General features: G+C 47.4%; 1 protein-coding gene across 5 annotated transcripts in view; it reads left to right on the top strand.

Annotated features, from left to right (window-relative positions):
* The window catches only part of KCNQ2 (potassium voltage-gated channel subfamily Q member 2), a 151,885-nt gene that overhangs the window by 101,127 nt on the left and 33,891 nt on the right, over positions 1-16,867 (top strand). For 2 of the 5 annotated variants that reach the window (XM_083507454.1, XM_083507455.1), the window contains exons 9-11: positions 1,765-1,794; positions 8,585-8,653; positions 11,442-11,471. In XM_083507454.1, coding sequence (XP_083363580.1) covers positions 1,765-1,794; positions 8,585-8,653; positions 11,442-11,471 — 129 coding nt within the window. The remainder of the gene's footprint in view (positions 1-1,764; positions 1,795-8,584; positions 8,654-11,441; positions 11,472-16,867) is intronic. The other 3 variants (XM_083507456.1, XM_083507457.1, XM_083507452.1) reach the window with 2 other exon arrangements.

Here is a 16,867-nt window from a genome sequence, read left to right on the forward strand (position 1 = left end):
GGACCGTGAGGGTCAGCTAGTTTAAAGCCTTGCAATGCAGGAATATTTTGCCCAATGTGGGGCTCAAACCCACCACCCAACATTGCCCAGCACATCGTCTTTCCACCACCATTCTCCTTACCCAAACCTTTTTTGCATCCAACATAAAACAGGAATTTTAAATGAACTTCAGTATGATTAATTTGGAAATACCGTAAGTCTGAAGGTGAGAGTATGTCATCATCTTCAGGGGCTGAATCAGGGGCTGAATCTAGCCCCTTCCTTATACCACCGCATGCCACATTTTAAGGTTCAGTGTTGAGACATTTTTGTTTCACATTCCACTCTGAGAATTTTCTCCAAATTTTCTCCGCTGGCTTGGCCTCTCTCGCGCTCGGGCCCGGGCGGGCGCTTGAAGCCGCCCTCGTCGTCCTCGGGCTCAGCGCCTTCTGCTGCTGCTGCTGCTGCCGGGCGCCGTGCAAAGTTTGCAAGAGGCGCCGCGCCAGCCTGCTCAGAGCGTGCACGGCTCCTCGGCGTCGCCGCCCGGCCCCGGCGTGGGGGCGCTCTCCGCCGGCCACCCCGTCCGGGGGGCCGGGCACGCCGGGCCCGGGCTTCTCGCCCGCCTCTTGCTCGCCCATCGGCGCCAGGAGGCTACGGCCACCCGCTCCGCCGCCGCCGCCGCTTGCTGCCTTCTACTCCCCGTTGTTGTCGTTGGCTACCGGCGCGCTCCGAGCCCCTCCGCCCTCCCTCCGTGCTTGCCGGCTGGGCAGGGCAGAGAGGCGGGGAAGGCGAGCGGGCCGGGCTCATGGCCGGGGGCAGGCGGGCATCTTGCTGCGCCCCTCCACCCAAGGCACGGCGCTTTCCCCGCTTCCTCGGGTCGCCGCCCGCGGATCGGCAGAGCCTGGGGAACAGGGGAAGTAAACTCGGCGGAGGGGGTGGATCGCGCGCGCTGAGTTTGGAGGTTTGGAGGGATCTCGGAGGAGGAGGGAGGACGGGGGGAGCTAGGGGGCAGGGTACGACGCGGCTGGGCCCTCTGGACTCGCGCCCCCCCCAGATGTTGCGCCCGGTGCGGCCGGCACCCCTGGCACCCCCCACGCTACGCCACTGGGGAAAGGAGAATGTTAGCCGCTTTGAGACTCCTTAGGGTAGTGATAAAGCGGGATATCAAATCCAAACTCTTCTTCTTCATCATCATTTTGGAGGGTGACGTTTATTTGGCCTCGGGCCACAGTTTGTTGATCGGCTCACTTACAGGAATCCTTTCCTCGGCTGTAACCTTACTGTGGTTTGTTCTACATCAACAGTGGGGAAACCTAGGGTCTGCAGACCCAATACGACCCAATAGTGGTCCTAAATCGGCCTGTGAAGTTGTTTTACCCAACCTGTAGCTAGCTACCTGATGCCCTAGGCGATGTCAGGTGTGGAGCAGGCAAAGTCTTGGCTGCACAGGAGCATAAAATGCACTCCTGGTTTTTCCTTGCCACCCACCACACCCACCCCAATTGCTCACAGTCCAGAAACTAGTTTTGACCGATAGATTTATGTGTTTAAAATATTATGCTGAATCTAGGCCTCTAAAGTGGACTCACTGCTGAGCCCTTTCAGAGTTTACCTGCTCGATGGAACTCTCCATAGCTCATGTGCTAATTTTCTTCGTTCTGTTTCTTTTCTTCCCACCTTCCTTTTTTTTAAAAAAACTTTGCTTTCTCCCCTTTTGGTTTCTCCTCTTTTTTTCTTACCCCACCTTCCCTCCCCCTTTTTTTTGAAAACACTTGAAACCTAAAGCTCACAAACGCAAACCTATGGGGCTTCCAGGTATGGAGATGCATGTGGATTGAAGTTTGTGTGTCATGTTGTGGTCGTTTTGTTTTGTTTTGTTGGGAATGAACCCTGCTAAGCTTGGTTTTAGACACATGAAAAGAGAGACCCTCTACACAACGCAGGCGACAAAGCCACATAGCCAGGCACCGACACCTACACAATATTACGATTCCGTGCACCTTCTCTGCAAAACGTATCAGATATTGCTTTGCAATACGGGGTCGAGAAATGGCTCTTTCAAATTAAGAAGAAAACTGGTGAGTACGGAGGGCCGGATGAGTTTGTCTTTTCCCAGCAAACATTTTAAGCACCCTGTGTTTATACATCTACAAAGGGTGACTGGGTTTCCCTAAAATCTAGGAGAGAACTGGATCTTCACCATTAACCTGGCCTGTGGCTGTATGAATAAACAGACACTGCTATGAGGGCAATCTTGCTTTATAACTGGGCACAGTGCTTCGCACCAGTCTTTTTAAGTGTGTTTTATATTTTTGTCAATTGATGGCTTTCTATAGCACTCCTGCTGATCCCTCCACCCTCCTCTGCATTCCCTTTATCTACTAACGTCCTTCCTGCCTCCACCACAATCTTCACATCCTCTAATTTCTGTCCTCTATGCAGCCACTGAATGCAGGAAACCACCCTATAGCAAGTCATGCCATTGGTCCATAGAACCCAATACTGTCTACTCTAGCTGGCAGCAGGTGTCCGGCATGCTGGAAAAACCTGCTGCCTGAGATTCTTTTTAATGAGAGTTGCCGGGCATTGGACCTTCTTACTGTGTCTTTTAGGGCCTAACTACATGTTACTCTAGGGACGCGGGTGGCGCTGTGCGTTAAACCACAGAGCCTAGGACTTGCCGATCAGAAGGTCGGCAGTTCAAATCCCCATGATAGGGTGAGCTCCCTTTGCTCGGTCCCTGCTCCTGCCAACTTAGCAGTTCGAAAGCATGTCAAAGTGCAAGTAGATAAATAGGTACCGCTCCGGCGGGAAGGTAAACGGTGTTTCCGTGTGCTGCTCTGGTTCGCCAGAAGAGGCTTAGTCATTCTGGCCACATGACCTGGAAGCTGTACACCAGCTCCCTCGGCCAATAAAGCGAGATGAGCGCCGCAACCCCACAGTCGGCCACGACTGGACCTAATGGTCAGGGGTCTCTTTACCTTTACCTTACATGTTACTCTAAATGTGTCATGTGATGTAATGTCAAGGTTCTAAAAATTAAAACCAACTGCATGGGGATCTGGGTTGGGCCACAATCCACGCAGGGTGGCAGTGATGTTTTAATGCTCTCTGCCGCAATTTGAAAAGAATCATTCTTTCCCCCACCCATAAATATTACATAGCAATTAAGGGTTGATAGGTCAGGAGCATCTGACACCTTGAGATTTCAGGGCCCCAAACCGAGACCTAGGGGTGGCCCCAGGGGCTGTCACAGGAGGCGGACCCTGGTGATGTCATGGGCCATTCTTCCTCTGTGTTCCCTTCCACCACTGAGTCCTGGAGATGGAGGTTAATTGGGAGAGGGAAGGAGGGAGTGGTGGAGGTCACAACTGCTCCCCAAGACACACAATAATTTGCAGCCAGCTCCTGCCAGTCTGAAGCTTGGAACTGCACACATAGTCTGCTTAATATATACATTTTTTAAAGGCATTCTCTCTGTTACCTGGTTATTCAAACCCCCCCCTTCTGCCACTTGGAGGGGAACAGGCAAACTTCAGACCAGCACAGAGGTCTGACAACTCTAATAGCAATAATTTCAAAACTCCTACTGGCGTCAAAGAGAGTTCTCTATTTACCATGCCCTGGGTTGGAGGATTAAATAAAAAAGCAAAGTCATGTCAAGTGGAATGTATAAAATAGCAAACATATGGGCCTCCATTAAAACTGGTCCTCATTTCTAGAAATCCACTTCCTTATTTTTAGGTTCTGTGCAGCTGGCATAATGTATAAAGACTTGATCGTGAGGGGGGTTATCTGGATTGGGTGGTATTCAGCTTTTACTCACCATTGACCTATTGAAATTAATGGACCCAACTGAGTCATGTTCATTAATCTCAACAGGCCTACTCTGAGTAAAAGTTGAATGCCGCTCATTTATTTTGTTCCGTCCCACAAAGCTGGATATCGGTGGTATTTTGGGGGCTGGGGAATGCTGTAATCGGCACAACCCCACGTAAGAAGTTCATTGCCATTGAGGTGATGTAGAACATAGTGGGAAGTGGAATTTTGTTTGCTTCCTTGGCACCTTGGTAATGTCTGAATTGGATCCACACCCTTGCTTTTGAAAGAGCTAAGCCCACTGGTCATGAAGGAAGGATGAGTGATACAGGTATCCAGCAGCTTTTGGCAACATGGGACAATTTTTAAGAAAAACTGCCTTCCAGTGTACCTACCGTTCTCCTTTTCTCTCTTTTCACATCTCACTCACCCTTTCACTTTCCTTAATCCTTTTCTGTTTGAATGAAGACAGACATAAAATTTGTAATTTAAGACCCAGTGGGTGATCCTCACCAAATAATAATAATAATAAATTTTTATTTATATCCCGCCCACCCCAGCCGAAGCCAGGCTCAGGGCGGCTAACAACAATAAAATAATACAACAGTCTAAAATCATTTCATTATAAAATTAATTCAAATCAAATTGATGGCAACCATTGGGCTAGAGTTCTGTGAAGATTGCCAAAGGAGAGAGTCAGGCTGTGCCCTGGCCAAAGGCCTGGTGGAACAGCTCTGTCTTGCAGGCCCTGTGGAAAGATCTCAAGTCCCGCAGGGCCCTAGTCTCTTGTGGCAGAGCGTTCCACCAGATTGGAGCCGCAGCCAAAAAGCCCTGGCTCTGGTTGAGGCCAGCCTAACCTCTCTGTGGCCTGGGACCTTCAAGATGTTTTTGTTTGAAGACCGTAAGTTCCTCTGTGGGACATACCAGGAGAGGCGGTCCCGTAGATACGAGGGTCCTAGGCTGTATAGGGCTTTAAACCATGCTTTGCAAAGAACATAGTAGATGTACATACATTCCAGCAAGTTAAATGCTGGATCAGGGCTGTCTAGGATCTTCTTTCCCCCTTTTAAGAAGCAAATGTACACCCACTTGTTTCTATGTCCATCCTGTCGCTTGTTTAAAAAAACACCACTTTTTTGTTTTTGCAAAGCTACCGCATATCACATTGGTCTTTATCCTCGTCTTTCCCTCTGGTAGATGTTAGTGGCTTCATTGGTGCAACTCACTTTAGGTAAGGCCACAACCCGTTCGTAGGTTGTGCCGCAACAGTTGATGAGCATTGCACCATTTTAACCACTTCCATCTGCCAGGAGCAGCCTTGTTCCTCTCTCTGCATTGTTTTCCCTGCTGTAAAATGGGTAAGTAGCTGTGCTCATCCCACAAAATATATGCGCTGGAGTAGAAGGCAGCTTCCTACTGACATTGTACAAACGGTCTTCAAAATACTTCCACCTGGCTCTGACTTCCATCCCTTCACTTAACCTGTCTCCACTCTGAACTGTTTCCTTGAGCTGATCTCCTCCACCCAGTCCCCTCTCTCTTTCCCCCTGCTCCCCTGCCCTTGGAACTGCTTCGTGTGTAACAAATAAAATTAACCCTTTGTGGTGTGTGCACGCGTGCATTTTGTGGGAGTTGTGTATTGTTTCGTTCAGCCCATTCTTGTGTTTTTGTGTCCGGTATCGTTAGCTGACCGCTTCGAGGCATGGCCCAGCGTTACTGACCTTGCCTTAATGATGTGTGTGCTTCTCAGTAATTAGCCACCTGTGTTTCCCTTTTGCTATGGGCAGTGAGCAACTGGTATCCTCCTATTTTACACGCTACTGCAGCAGAAGAGCAGACTGTCCATCTTAATGACGACTTTTAGCTTCCCCTGAGTGATGTGCGTAATGAAGTCAATGAACCAGGCAGGAATCCGAAGACTTGATTGTGTTGGGCTGCATGCGCTGTGTTTTCATCCTGATGGTTTAAATCTCTGTGCCTAGCTGTTTAAGTGAAGCATGCTCCTTTCCAACAAGGTGACACCTCTTCCGGGAAAAGAGAGTATATTAAAATATCACTGAGTCCAAGCATTCAACAACAGAGCTGTCCAGGCTAAATTAAAGATAAGAGAATTTTTGGGGCATGTTGTCTCTCTTCCCACATTAATTTTTGAGGGATGCATCAAAGCCTTGAGTTATATAAGGCAATAACGTCCAACTTGGCAAATTTGGTACTTTCAATGTTTTGGTCTGCCCAATAAAAATCAATATTGGGAATGGTGAACATGAGCATTTTTGCAAGGGAACTGAAGCAAAAAAAATTCTGCTTGAGAACTGCCCTTCAAACCCTTCCCAATTAATTTCTGCCTGAAAATAATGTATACTCAGGGCTTTTTTTTTCAGCCGGAACTCACAGGAACTCAGTTTGAGCACCATTGCTATTCTAAGAGAATGATGGAGGTGTTCATGGTGAGTTCCGGCACCTCTTTTTCTAGAAAAATGTAGCACTGGGTATACTGTATTACTAATACTGGATTCCAGTCTACACTTGTGGTCATATATCCATGTTTCTAGAACCTGTTTTGCCCTGATTATGGCCAGAATTAGTTTTATTAGCAACAAGCAGAAGCGGGGAGACAGGACTTCAGTCCAACTATGTAGCCCAGCAACCACCAGTAAAGATCCAGTGCTGCCAGTAAGAAGGAAGGCCTCGGGCACTGTTGCTTGGCAACCACCAGTTGCCAAGGCCACTACAGCCCATATTTTCTAGTTTCAAGGCAGGAGTTTCTGTTCATTACATTAAGAGTCAAACTACAGATTAAGCACTTGTAAAAATATAAGAAGAGGGCTGCTGGACTGGGCCAAAGACATTACAGTATCACTATTATTATTATTATTATCATCATTATTATTAATTTCATTTCTATACTGCTTTAGATTGTAAAAAAAAATCTCAAAGCGGTTGACAACACGTTGAAACATCCCATAAAACCACCCAGAATAAAACAAATTCAAGCTTCCAGGAAAATATTTCAGATCCTTCTCTAAGGGGCATTCTGCTTTCCCCATATTTATTTACCAACTTAATTTACAGAGCTGCCCCATGGCAGAAGTACTCTAGGAAGGCAGTGTTGTGTAGTGGTTAGAGTATCTAGTCCAACGTTTTGTCTTTGGATATGCTGCTTATGCCTCTGCAAAGCCCACAAGCAGGTTATGAATACAACACAGTCCCCTCCTGCAATTACCCCATAGCAACTGCGAGATTGTCGAGGCAGCATAGAGACATCATGACTTCTAGCCTTTGATAGCCTTATAAAATGCATTGGTCTAACCCCCCTTTAGAACAATCTGATTTGGTGGTCATTGCCGGTGGCGCTGTGGGTTAAACCACAGAGCCTAGGACTTGCCGATCAGAAGGTCGGTGGTTCGAATCCCCGTGACGGGGTGAGCTCCCGTTGCTCAGTCCATGCTCCTGCCAACCTAGCAGTTCAAAAGCACATCAAAGTGCAAGTAGATAATTAGGTTATCCTCTGGCAGGAAGGTGAACGGCATTTCTGTGCGCTGCTCTGGTTCGCCAGAAGCAGCTTAGCCATGCTGGCCACATGACCCGGAAGCTGTACGCTGGCTCCCTCGGCCAAGAAAGCGAGCTGAGCGCCGCAACCCCAGAGTCGGTCACGACTGGACCTAATGGTCAGGGGTCCCTTTACCTTTACCTTTACTATATCTAGTGTTGTGAGATAAGTAGAAAAAATATCTACCCTCTTTTTCCACACAATGCATAATTTCCCTTAATCATGTCTCCCTTTATTTTCATTTCCCCGCTCAAACCCTGAAGCCCCAGTCTTGTAGCCTTTCTTCACAGGGGAATTCTGCTGTGTCTTCTGTTTCCCCTTGATTTGGGGTGAAGGAAGCCCCAATTGTTATTCTGACTGCAGCATGGGAAGAGGTGAGGCTTAATCTCTCCCTCCCCAGCTAAGATCAGGAAGAAAATGCTTCCCCTCACCCCACCCACATAACACATGGGGATAGTGTTTAGTAAAAAAACACGTTGTGTTAAGTGTAACATGTAGTTCGGCCCTCAGAGCTCTGAAGAAGAGTGCAGGGAAAACTACAGCTGATACCTAGCCCTGATGGATGGAAGCCCTATTTTAATGTAGAAGCCAGATCTCATAAAAATATGATTTGAGGATTCTGTGGGTTCCTCCCTCAACACTTGCAGACTCTTTTCTTCATCCCACTCAATCCCATGGACAACACCAGGATTAAAACCTTGTTGTGATACTTTGCCAAACTCCCCATACATCACTGCTTTTTATGGCATTCTCTTTACACTAAAGATTTTCCTTAGATTCCTGGGTCTTCATCCTAGATAAGCTTTGCTGTCAGCCTTGATGGCCAAGGAAGAGCTTATGAGGCTTATATGGAAGGAAGCTCCAGAGGCCAAATGGACCTCTGAGGCGACTGTCATGTAAAGGGAAGGCTCTGAAAACTGAGGACAGGGTGGAAAAGCTTTGCTGTCAGCCTTGCCTCCTGAGAAACAGCAGTGTGACACACCGCTGACTGCTGTGTTCAGGTTTAACTAACCCTTGCGGTCCTCCTCAGCCTTCCCCAACCACATTTTGCTATTTTTATCTCATCCCCGCTTTCTTTCGGGGTGTCTAAGCTATTAAAAGCCATTCCTCTCCTTCTGTATTTGCAAGGTAGAATTGCAGGGGAGGGAAGCGGTTTCCATAACAAGAAGTTGAAACGGTTGGCTTCTTGTCTCAGTCTGAGTTTTCCTCCTCTCATTTCTCCTTCTTCCGTTTTAGGCTCATCCCACCTTTGAACCAGCTGGAGCTCCTGAGGAACCTGAAGAGCAAATCTGGACTGACTTTCAGGTGAGTTAGATGGCCATGGATCCAGCCCACTCCCCCAAAGAAAATGTCACAGACAACACTAGACTCCTTCCACAGGCACCCTTTATATGTGTTATGTGAACATGCAATGTGTGTGTGTGTTAGTTAGGACTGAGTAATGTATTGATACGTTCGTCCAAAATTGGTTTGAAGTCCACACCATGCTAACGGTTTCATAATATTTGACATGGCGACGTATCACAAATCACAATGTGTCTGTGACGCTACCTGAAGGAGCGTCTCCACCCTCATCGTTCTGCCCAGACGCTGAGGTCCAGTGCAGAGGGCCTTCTGGCGGTTCCCTCATTGTGAGAAGCAAAGCTACAGGGAACCAGGCAGAGGGCCTTCTCGGTAGTGGCACCCGCCCTGTGGAACGCCCTCCCACCAGATGTCAAAGAGAACAACAACTACCTGACATTTAGAAGACATCTGAAAGCAGCCCTGTTCAGGGAAGTTTTTAATGTGTGACATTTTAATGTATTTTTAATCATCACACATCATGTAATATGTCAAGATTTTAATGAAGTTCCTGTAAAACATGAAATTGTTTTACACGTAATTCCCCCCCCCGCCCCCCCGAGGAATTTTTGTGCCTAGGGCAGCCATCCAGAGTACCAGCACCTTTTCCACCTGCTGGAAGCAAAGCACTGTGTCAGACCTATACAAAAACACCAGTAAAAACATTTCAAGTGTTTCCTAAGGGAGTCTAGGGAACATGCATTTCTTAATTTAAAATAATCTCATGCCCCCATGATCTTTCTGAGCTGTCCCAAAGAGGAGAGGTTAAAATGCAGAAATGTGTTTTCATTCTGACTGAAGAGCCAGGGAGGTTCTGGTGGAAGAACTTAGCTGCTATCTAAATTCCCTCCATATGATTCCAACAAAGAAAAGACCTAAAATGAATACACTTTAAACCATGGTCTATTGACTTTACAAAAATTCCCCAGCCATGACCTGGAAATAATATTCATTTCCCAGCGCCTGAAGAATTTCAAAATAAATCCTATGACTTTTAGGCCATGACTGAGTTTCTTTCTGTTGACCTCCATATGTGAACCATATGTTACTTTTCCTGAGTTTGCAAATGTGCGGCAAGTGCATGGCTGACCTTGCTTGTGGCTTCAAAACACTGACTTAACACAAATATAGCTTAGGTAAAAACAGATTGCAAGGGGTAAAGGTCAGCTGGCTTCTTAAAAAAGAAGAAGCGTGGATATAACTCATGTTTTAATATTAATATACTTCCACGAGATTTTAGCAACAGAGACTTTAGTTATGAGGTACAGTTTATTAAGCTGGTTCTTCAGGAAAGTTCAGGAAGCCGAAATAATAATGCATTATGGAAAAGTTTTATTTTCCTGCCAATGTCTATTACAATATTGCTAAGAGAGCTGCCTCAACTAGGAAAATAAAAAGAAGAAAGGAGAGTATAATTGTTTTTTGGTTTTTTTAAGACTAGAAACAAACTTCAGCAGGTGCCAAATTAATAATTAGTTGAAATAATGTGTTTTCCCCCAATGCGTTTCCCTCCCGAAGGGCAGTCTAGCTCTGTGAGTCTCCTGGCATTCCTTGAGAGGCATTCCACTTGAAAACCAGAACTCTTGGCAGCTCTTGGTTGAAACAGGAAACTGTATAGAACTATCACCATTGAAGAAAATACATTGGCAATATGCACTGAGATTTTTTATTTGCCATAATATATTCTCTGTTTGAAATCAGTATTTGACTGTTCTCTCCTTTGGCCTTCCTTCATTGCTTGAAGCAATTTCTGTTTTGGTGCAGGGCGATTTTGGGGCGTTTATTTCTCTTATGTCACCTGCCCTCTTTCACCAAAGATTTCTTGAAAGTTTTATTCTAAGACTTTACAAATTCCATCCTCTTTTTAAGAGGGGCGGAAGCAGAGATCACCAAGAAGTGACTGTGGCCTTGATGATGTCTTCTCGATTTAGTCCACAAGACTGTGTAATGCAGACGAGGTCACCTCTAACATGTTTAGTGTTGCTCTGCCTGTCTGGTCCATAAATTGATGGATTACCCTCTTTTTCTGTGTGACTTTGTTGGGAGAGCGAAGTTTCTATGTTGCAAGTACATCACACAGAAATGTGGATCAGTCTTAAACGGAGCTATTTTCAAGCTGTGGAAACAGGTTACATGAAAGCGTGAAAGTTAGAGGGAACAGCTCCCTGTGTGATGTTTCGAGCCTGGTATACTGAGAAGCAGCATGACTCCGTTTTTTAAAAAAACAGTCACCTTGATCCAACCCCATGGTTCAAAGAGTCCGATTCTGAAATGTGCTTCAATCTTTTTGTTTCAGCCTTGTTTTGTGCGTACGTAGGGGCTCGCTGGGTGGAGTGGAGCCACAATACCAATTTCCAGGCAGATGGCTACCTGTTGCCTACTTGGGGGTGGGGGAGAGAAGAGGAAGGGCAAAGTGGTGGGGAAGTTGGTGTGGTGCAAACGCAGGAGCAGAGCCAATTCTGGTGCACCTGCCATTGCATTTGCACCGCACCAGCTTTCCTGCTGCCTCGCTCCTCCTTCTCTCCCTCACGGTAAGCAAGAGTAAGCCACCTGCCAGAAAGCTAGCAAAACCACTCTGCCACACCTGATGAGCTGCTTCTACGTTGAGTATCTCTGTGTGCCCCATAGTTTTCCTCCCCCTGCCTTGTCTCCACCTTCTGTCTGATCCTGTCCTCCTTGTCTTCAACTGTGAATACCATTCTCCCTCTTCCGCCTGACTCCACTGCTAATGTACTTTTGCTTCTGTTTTAAGGAAGGAGCAGCAGCCTGAGCCGTCTCCAAGGTCTGTATGTTTTCAGAGAGTCCATCCCCATGCATTCTCACTACTCTCTCTCTCTCTCCCCCTTTCTCCGAGTTTCTGTTCCTTTGTGTCATGCGTGTTGATGCTCGTGGCGACAAGGAGCTGAGAGCCATTCAAATAAACATTGTAAACCTCCAACGTGCTTGCAATGATGAGACCGATGATGTCCGCATGCCTTGTAAATACCCGTAAAGATGGCCCCTTGATTATGTTTCCTTCTTTCCAATGGCAACACGCCATTTGACCGAGCGGAGTCTCTGGAGTGGGTTTGCTGCGGCAGCATCAGAACCAAGGCTGAGATGTGGCATGTAGATCCATCAGAAATGGATTGAAAAACCTGGGAAAGAGCTGTTATCCCCATGTGGAAAACGAAAGGGGCGGACGCAGTCTTAACACAGCCCCTTTCAACTTGCCTTTCCCGAATTGTGTGATAAACAGGTGGTGGTCATTCTCCACATTCCCTTCTCCCCACACCTGTATTCCTGCCTTTCTTTTGGTCACGGCAGCAATGAAAGAAAGGATATTCATGTACCCGCCAACATTTGTCGCACATCATTGTTTTACAGCAAGTAGATCCCCACCGTGGCAGAGAGAGAAAGAGGAAAATGTACCAGCCCCTTTTGTAGAGACAACTGGCTAGTACAGGTCAATAAAAAACAATGTACATTCCCCATAGCGCTTAAAAATACACGCCTTGGGATTTCCACATTTACATTCTGATTGTGGAAGCTGGGGCTCACTGCGTTGCCGAGGGTCAGGCATGATGCTGCTCCTCTGTTGGCTTCACTCACACCTGGCACCTGAGCATCTCCTGGTGCAGCTGTGCTGGTAAGGATAACTGATGCTTAACTGCTGTTGCTTCTGCAGCACTGATGGAGGATGGAGGAAGCATGGATTGCCTCCCTGCTAGTAACCTTTTGGGTTAGGGACCAAGCAGAGGTGGTGCCATCGTCTCCATAGCAAAGTCAGGTAGAGGAGTTTTCTACTTGTCAGGCTTGCAGAAGGGCACTTTAGTTGCTGGGATTGCAACCAATGGTGATTTATAGGTTCTGTGAGTGTTAGATCTGTCAAATCACCAAAGTCCATAGATAGTAGAGTAGGCAACATGGTGGCCTCCATAAGGGGTTCAGTTCCCATCATGCTTGAACCGTGACTGTGCTGGCAGGGGCTGATGGGAGTTGTAGTCTGGAAACCACATTGTCGCTTATTTACAATGTTTTCAGATTTGATTGTCAATCAAGAAAGCTAGTGTTCTGCCAGGCAGATATCTACAGGCTGAAAGTGTGCTTTAGTTTTAAGACAGCTCGGTGCACAATAGCAGCTGGCATGATGTTGAAGAGGAAAGTCCATTTTGTAGGTTCATCTGATGGGTATATGTTGAGCTTTGAGACCTAACATTGTTCCCACATGAGATGTTAGCACTGAACTCCATTTCTTTACTTTGCAAATCTTGCAATAGCTCCTAAAAAGTTAGTCTTGCAGTAACTGTGTAGTTCTGGGTTCATATGGTGCTGGTACAGATTATAATCCTGAATATTTTGGGTGGCATTCAACTAATTTTTTCTTAGACCCCCTGAAATTCATGGACCTAACTCAGTCATTAATTTCAATGGGTCTACTTTGAGGAAAGCTTAGTTAAATATCGCTCTTAGCTACTGACTCTGGTTAGAGATTTTGTTCAGTTCTGATGTAGGATTTTGGAACACAGATAAAACTGCAGCAAAACCCAGCTAATCAGTTGGTTATTCACCTGGGTTTAGAATCTCTGAGAATACTAAATACCATATTTTGCGCCCCATAGGATGTTCCGGCCCATAGGACGCACCTAGATTTTTTGGGGGGGGAAATAAAGAAAATTTTTTTTATTTCCCCCCCAGGTGGGGGGCTGGAAGAACCAGGTCGGGGAACAGCGGGAAGGCGCGCTCTGCCTCCCCGCTGTCCCCTGAGCTTGTGGGGCTGGCTATGGGGAGAAGTGCGCTGATCCCGGGACTGCAGGCAGCTCTGCGCGGCCATCCGGAGCTGGGCGGGACTTCGCGCCCCGCTCCCGGTGGCTGCGCAGAGCTGCGCTGATCCCGGGACTACAGGCAGCTCTGTGCGGCCATCGGGAGTGGGGCGGGACTTCGCGCCCAGCTCCCGGTGCCACGCAGAGCTGCGCTGAGCCGGGGACTGCAGGCTGCTCTGAGCGGCCATCGGGAGCGGGGCGGGACTTTTTGCCCGGCTCCCGGTGGCCGTGCAGAGCTGCGCTGAGCCGGGGCCTGCAGGCAGCTCTGCGCGGCCATCCGGAGCTGGGCGGGACTTCGCGCCCCGCTCCTGGTGGCCGCACAGAGCTGCGCTGATCCCAGGACTGCAGGCAGCTCTGCACAACCCTCGGAGCCAGTCTCCCGAGGGTTTTGCAGAGCTTCCTGAAGCCTGGAGAGCGAGAGGGGTCGGTGCGCACCAACCCCTCTCGCTCTCCAGGCTTCAGCGAAAGCCTGCATTCGCCCCATAGGACGCACACACATTTCCCCTTCATTTTTGGAGGGGAAAAAGTGTGTCCTATAGGGCGAAAAATATGGTATTTGTACAACTGTTAGGAGAGAACAGTTTCAGAAAAATCTGTGGGCCTTACTAGATGTTATGTGAGTGTATCAACCTGTGTTTCTCCAGCAATGCTTAGTTAAAAGAAATGCAGGGTATTGTTGCACTGGGTTCATGGTTTTCCCTTTCCTGCTCTGATACATTGGTTTCATTTTGGGGTGGGAGAACTGAACCTGACACCATGCACCCCCCCCCAGACATTACGAGGGAAATGCTGTCTGCGTTAATGTCTAGGTTGGCTTTCTAACACAGACATTCAATATTTGCAGGTGATTTAATAATTTCAAGCAACAGTTTGCAACAGATGCCTGTATGTTCCAGCTACAAGCCTAGCATGGTGACACATTCATTCATTTATTAGCTGCATATCTGGCAATTCCTCCGAGGAGTTCATGCATCTTCCTCCCCAACCCCTTTATACTAACAAGATTCAGTTGCTCATCTCAAAATTGGCAGAACAATCCAAGTCCAGGATCTGCTGTGCTGGAGGAAGTTTGGGTGATGTCCTTCTGCCCTAGCCTTGCCCAGCTCTGCTGGCCTCCACTGTTGGAAAAACTCCACCACTGGTGGAGAAGCTCTTCTAACAAGAAGCAGGCAATGTGCTCGCTGAAATGTTGGGTGGAAGCTACCACCAGGGACATTCCTGTTGGCACTAGCCAACAGAAACACCCTGATCTGGGGGATGAGGGACTGCGCCAGCACAGGATCCAGAAAATCCAGCCCTCGTGTGACATAAATGGACCCAATTCAGGCTTCTTAACTGCTCCCTTTCTGCCCTGGTGGTGGGGTTGTGGACATCCCACTCGCCTTTTTTGCACAAGTGGGATTCTCCAGTGAGTTAGCAACCTGGGGGAAGTTAAGCATAGAAAACCGCTGTTGTCAATGTGCCAGACTGAGCTTGTGGGTGGATGCGCTTCAAACAGCTCGTAGGGATGGTAGTGCTATTCCCTGACCTACTTTTTTCTAGTCTGGTAGTTTTTGTGCTTTATTTATTGACTGTGGATTTATCTCACCTTTCCTCCAAGAAGTCTAGCTTCCTCCTCTCCTCTCCTCTTTCCTCTGTTGTCCTCACATGAACCCTGTGATAGAGGCCGAGCCAAGAGAAGTTGAACCAGCCCAGGGCCATCCAGTGAGCTTCATCATGACTCACTAGACTTTTGTACCCAGGTTTACTCCATCCAAGTGTTGTCATGAATTCCGCTCATATTGATCTGAAGGAGACCCCAATGTGTAGTTAGCAGATTAAAAACATAAAAAGGTTGCAGGATTCAAAAAAACCAAACCAAAACAAAAAAATAGACCAGAGGCAATCAGTTCTTCATCCAGCAGAATTTACTACTATTGAAGGCAAATGAGCATAATGGTCACAAATCCATTACATCTTCAGGATTGGCAGAGTCCATAAGAAATCCAGTAGCAGCAGACTTAACTTAAACTTAAAAAAAGGTAAAGGGACCCCTGACCGTTAGGTCCAGTCGTGGCCGACTCTGGGGTTGCGGTGCTCATCTCGCTTTATTGGCCGAGGGAGCCGGCGTACAGCTTCTGGGTCCTGTGGCCAGCATGACTAAGCCGCTTCTGGCGAACCAGAGCAGCACACGGAAACGCCGTTTACCTTCCCGCCGGAGTGGTACCTATTTATCTACTTGCACTTTGACGTGCTTTCGAACTGCTAGGTTGGCAGGAGCAGGGAATGAGCAATGGGAGCTCAGTCCGTTGCGGGGATTCGAACCGCCGACCTTCTGATTGGCAAGTCCTAGGCTCTGTGGTTTAACCCACAGCGCCGCCCGCGTTCCTAACTTAAACTTACAATAAGACTAAAACCGTAACACTAAGCATACTATGTACAGAACCCCACACCAGAAGGAAAGAGAGACAGAAAGTGAAATCCAGGCTCCTTCTGGCCTATTATTATAGTCTGACAACCTAAAAGCAACACGCCAGGCTAATAATTTGATTACAACACTTAGAATAGCTACTAAATTGTATCTTATTCAAATATTTAGCAGTGAACATGCTGAAAGAAGTTGGCGCTCCAGAGGGAGTAGCAGGACAGTCCTTCCTGGATAACCGACTGTTTCAAACTTTGTTCCTCAGCAAATAAGAGGTCTAAGAAGGTACATAAGTTGCAAATGGTTCAGCTTTCACTGATTCAGTGAATAAGTCATGTATATAACCAGGTGCATCTGTGCTGTGGTTGGGACTTTATACTTAATTTGGAAGGCATGTTGAACTTGAATTATACTCCGTTTGATACACCATCTAAAAATGGGAAATTTGCTTAAGTTACATTAGTTGGTGTTGTCAGGAAATCTGAGCCTTATCATAGAAACTGGCCTCTCTCCAGGCACCCGGCTTGATCTCCTGGTTGACCTCCCTGTCTGCGTCTCCCAGCAGGATAGAGGCTAGGTCACGGTCGGCGACCCTCCTCAAGCGTGAGAAGAACACACCACTCTTCCCTGCTCCCTGCTCCCCACAGGGAGGGGAAAGAGATAGACAGAAATGTATTTACATGCCTTTATTTCTGTCTTTGCAGCATTACAGAGAAACGCGTCTGCTCTCTTCAGACTCCAACAGCAGAGAGACAAAACTCCACCTCCTGTACTTCCTGTACAGGTCAAATTACACTCTGAGCTAAATCCGGTGCTCAGCACAGTGAATAGACTGTCCGTTTGTTCCCACGGTACAGTCCCAACATTCCCATCCTGTTTTGCTTTCCAGCCAGCTGCAGCTCGCTGCCGCATTGCTCCTTTTCCGTAACAGGTGTTACCTTGTATAAATTGTATGCCACTTGACTTTGAATG

This window comes from Podarcis liolepis (assembly GCF_965112155.1).
Source record: "Podarcis liolepis genome assembly, chromosome: 6".
NCBI lineage: Eukaryota > Metazoa > Chordata > Lepidosauria > Squamata > Lacertidae > Podarcis > Podarcis liolepis.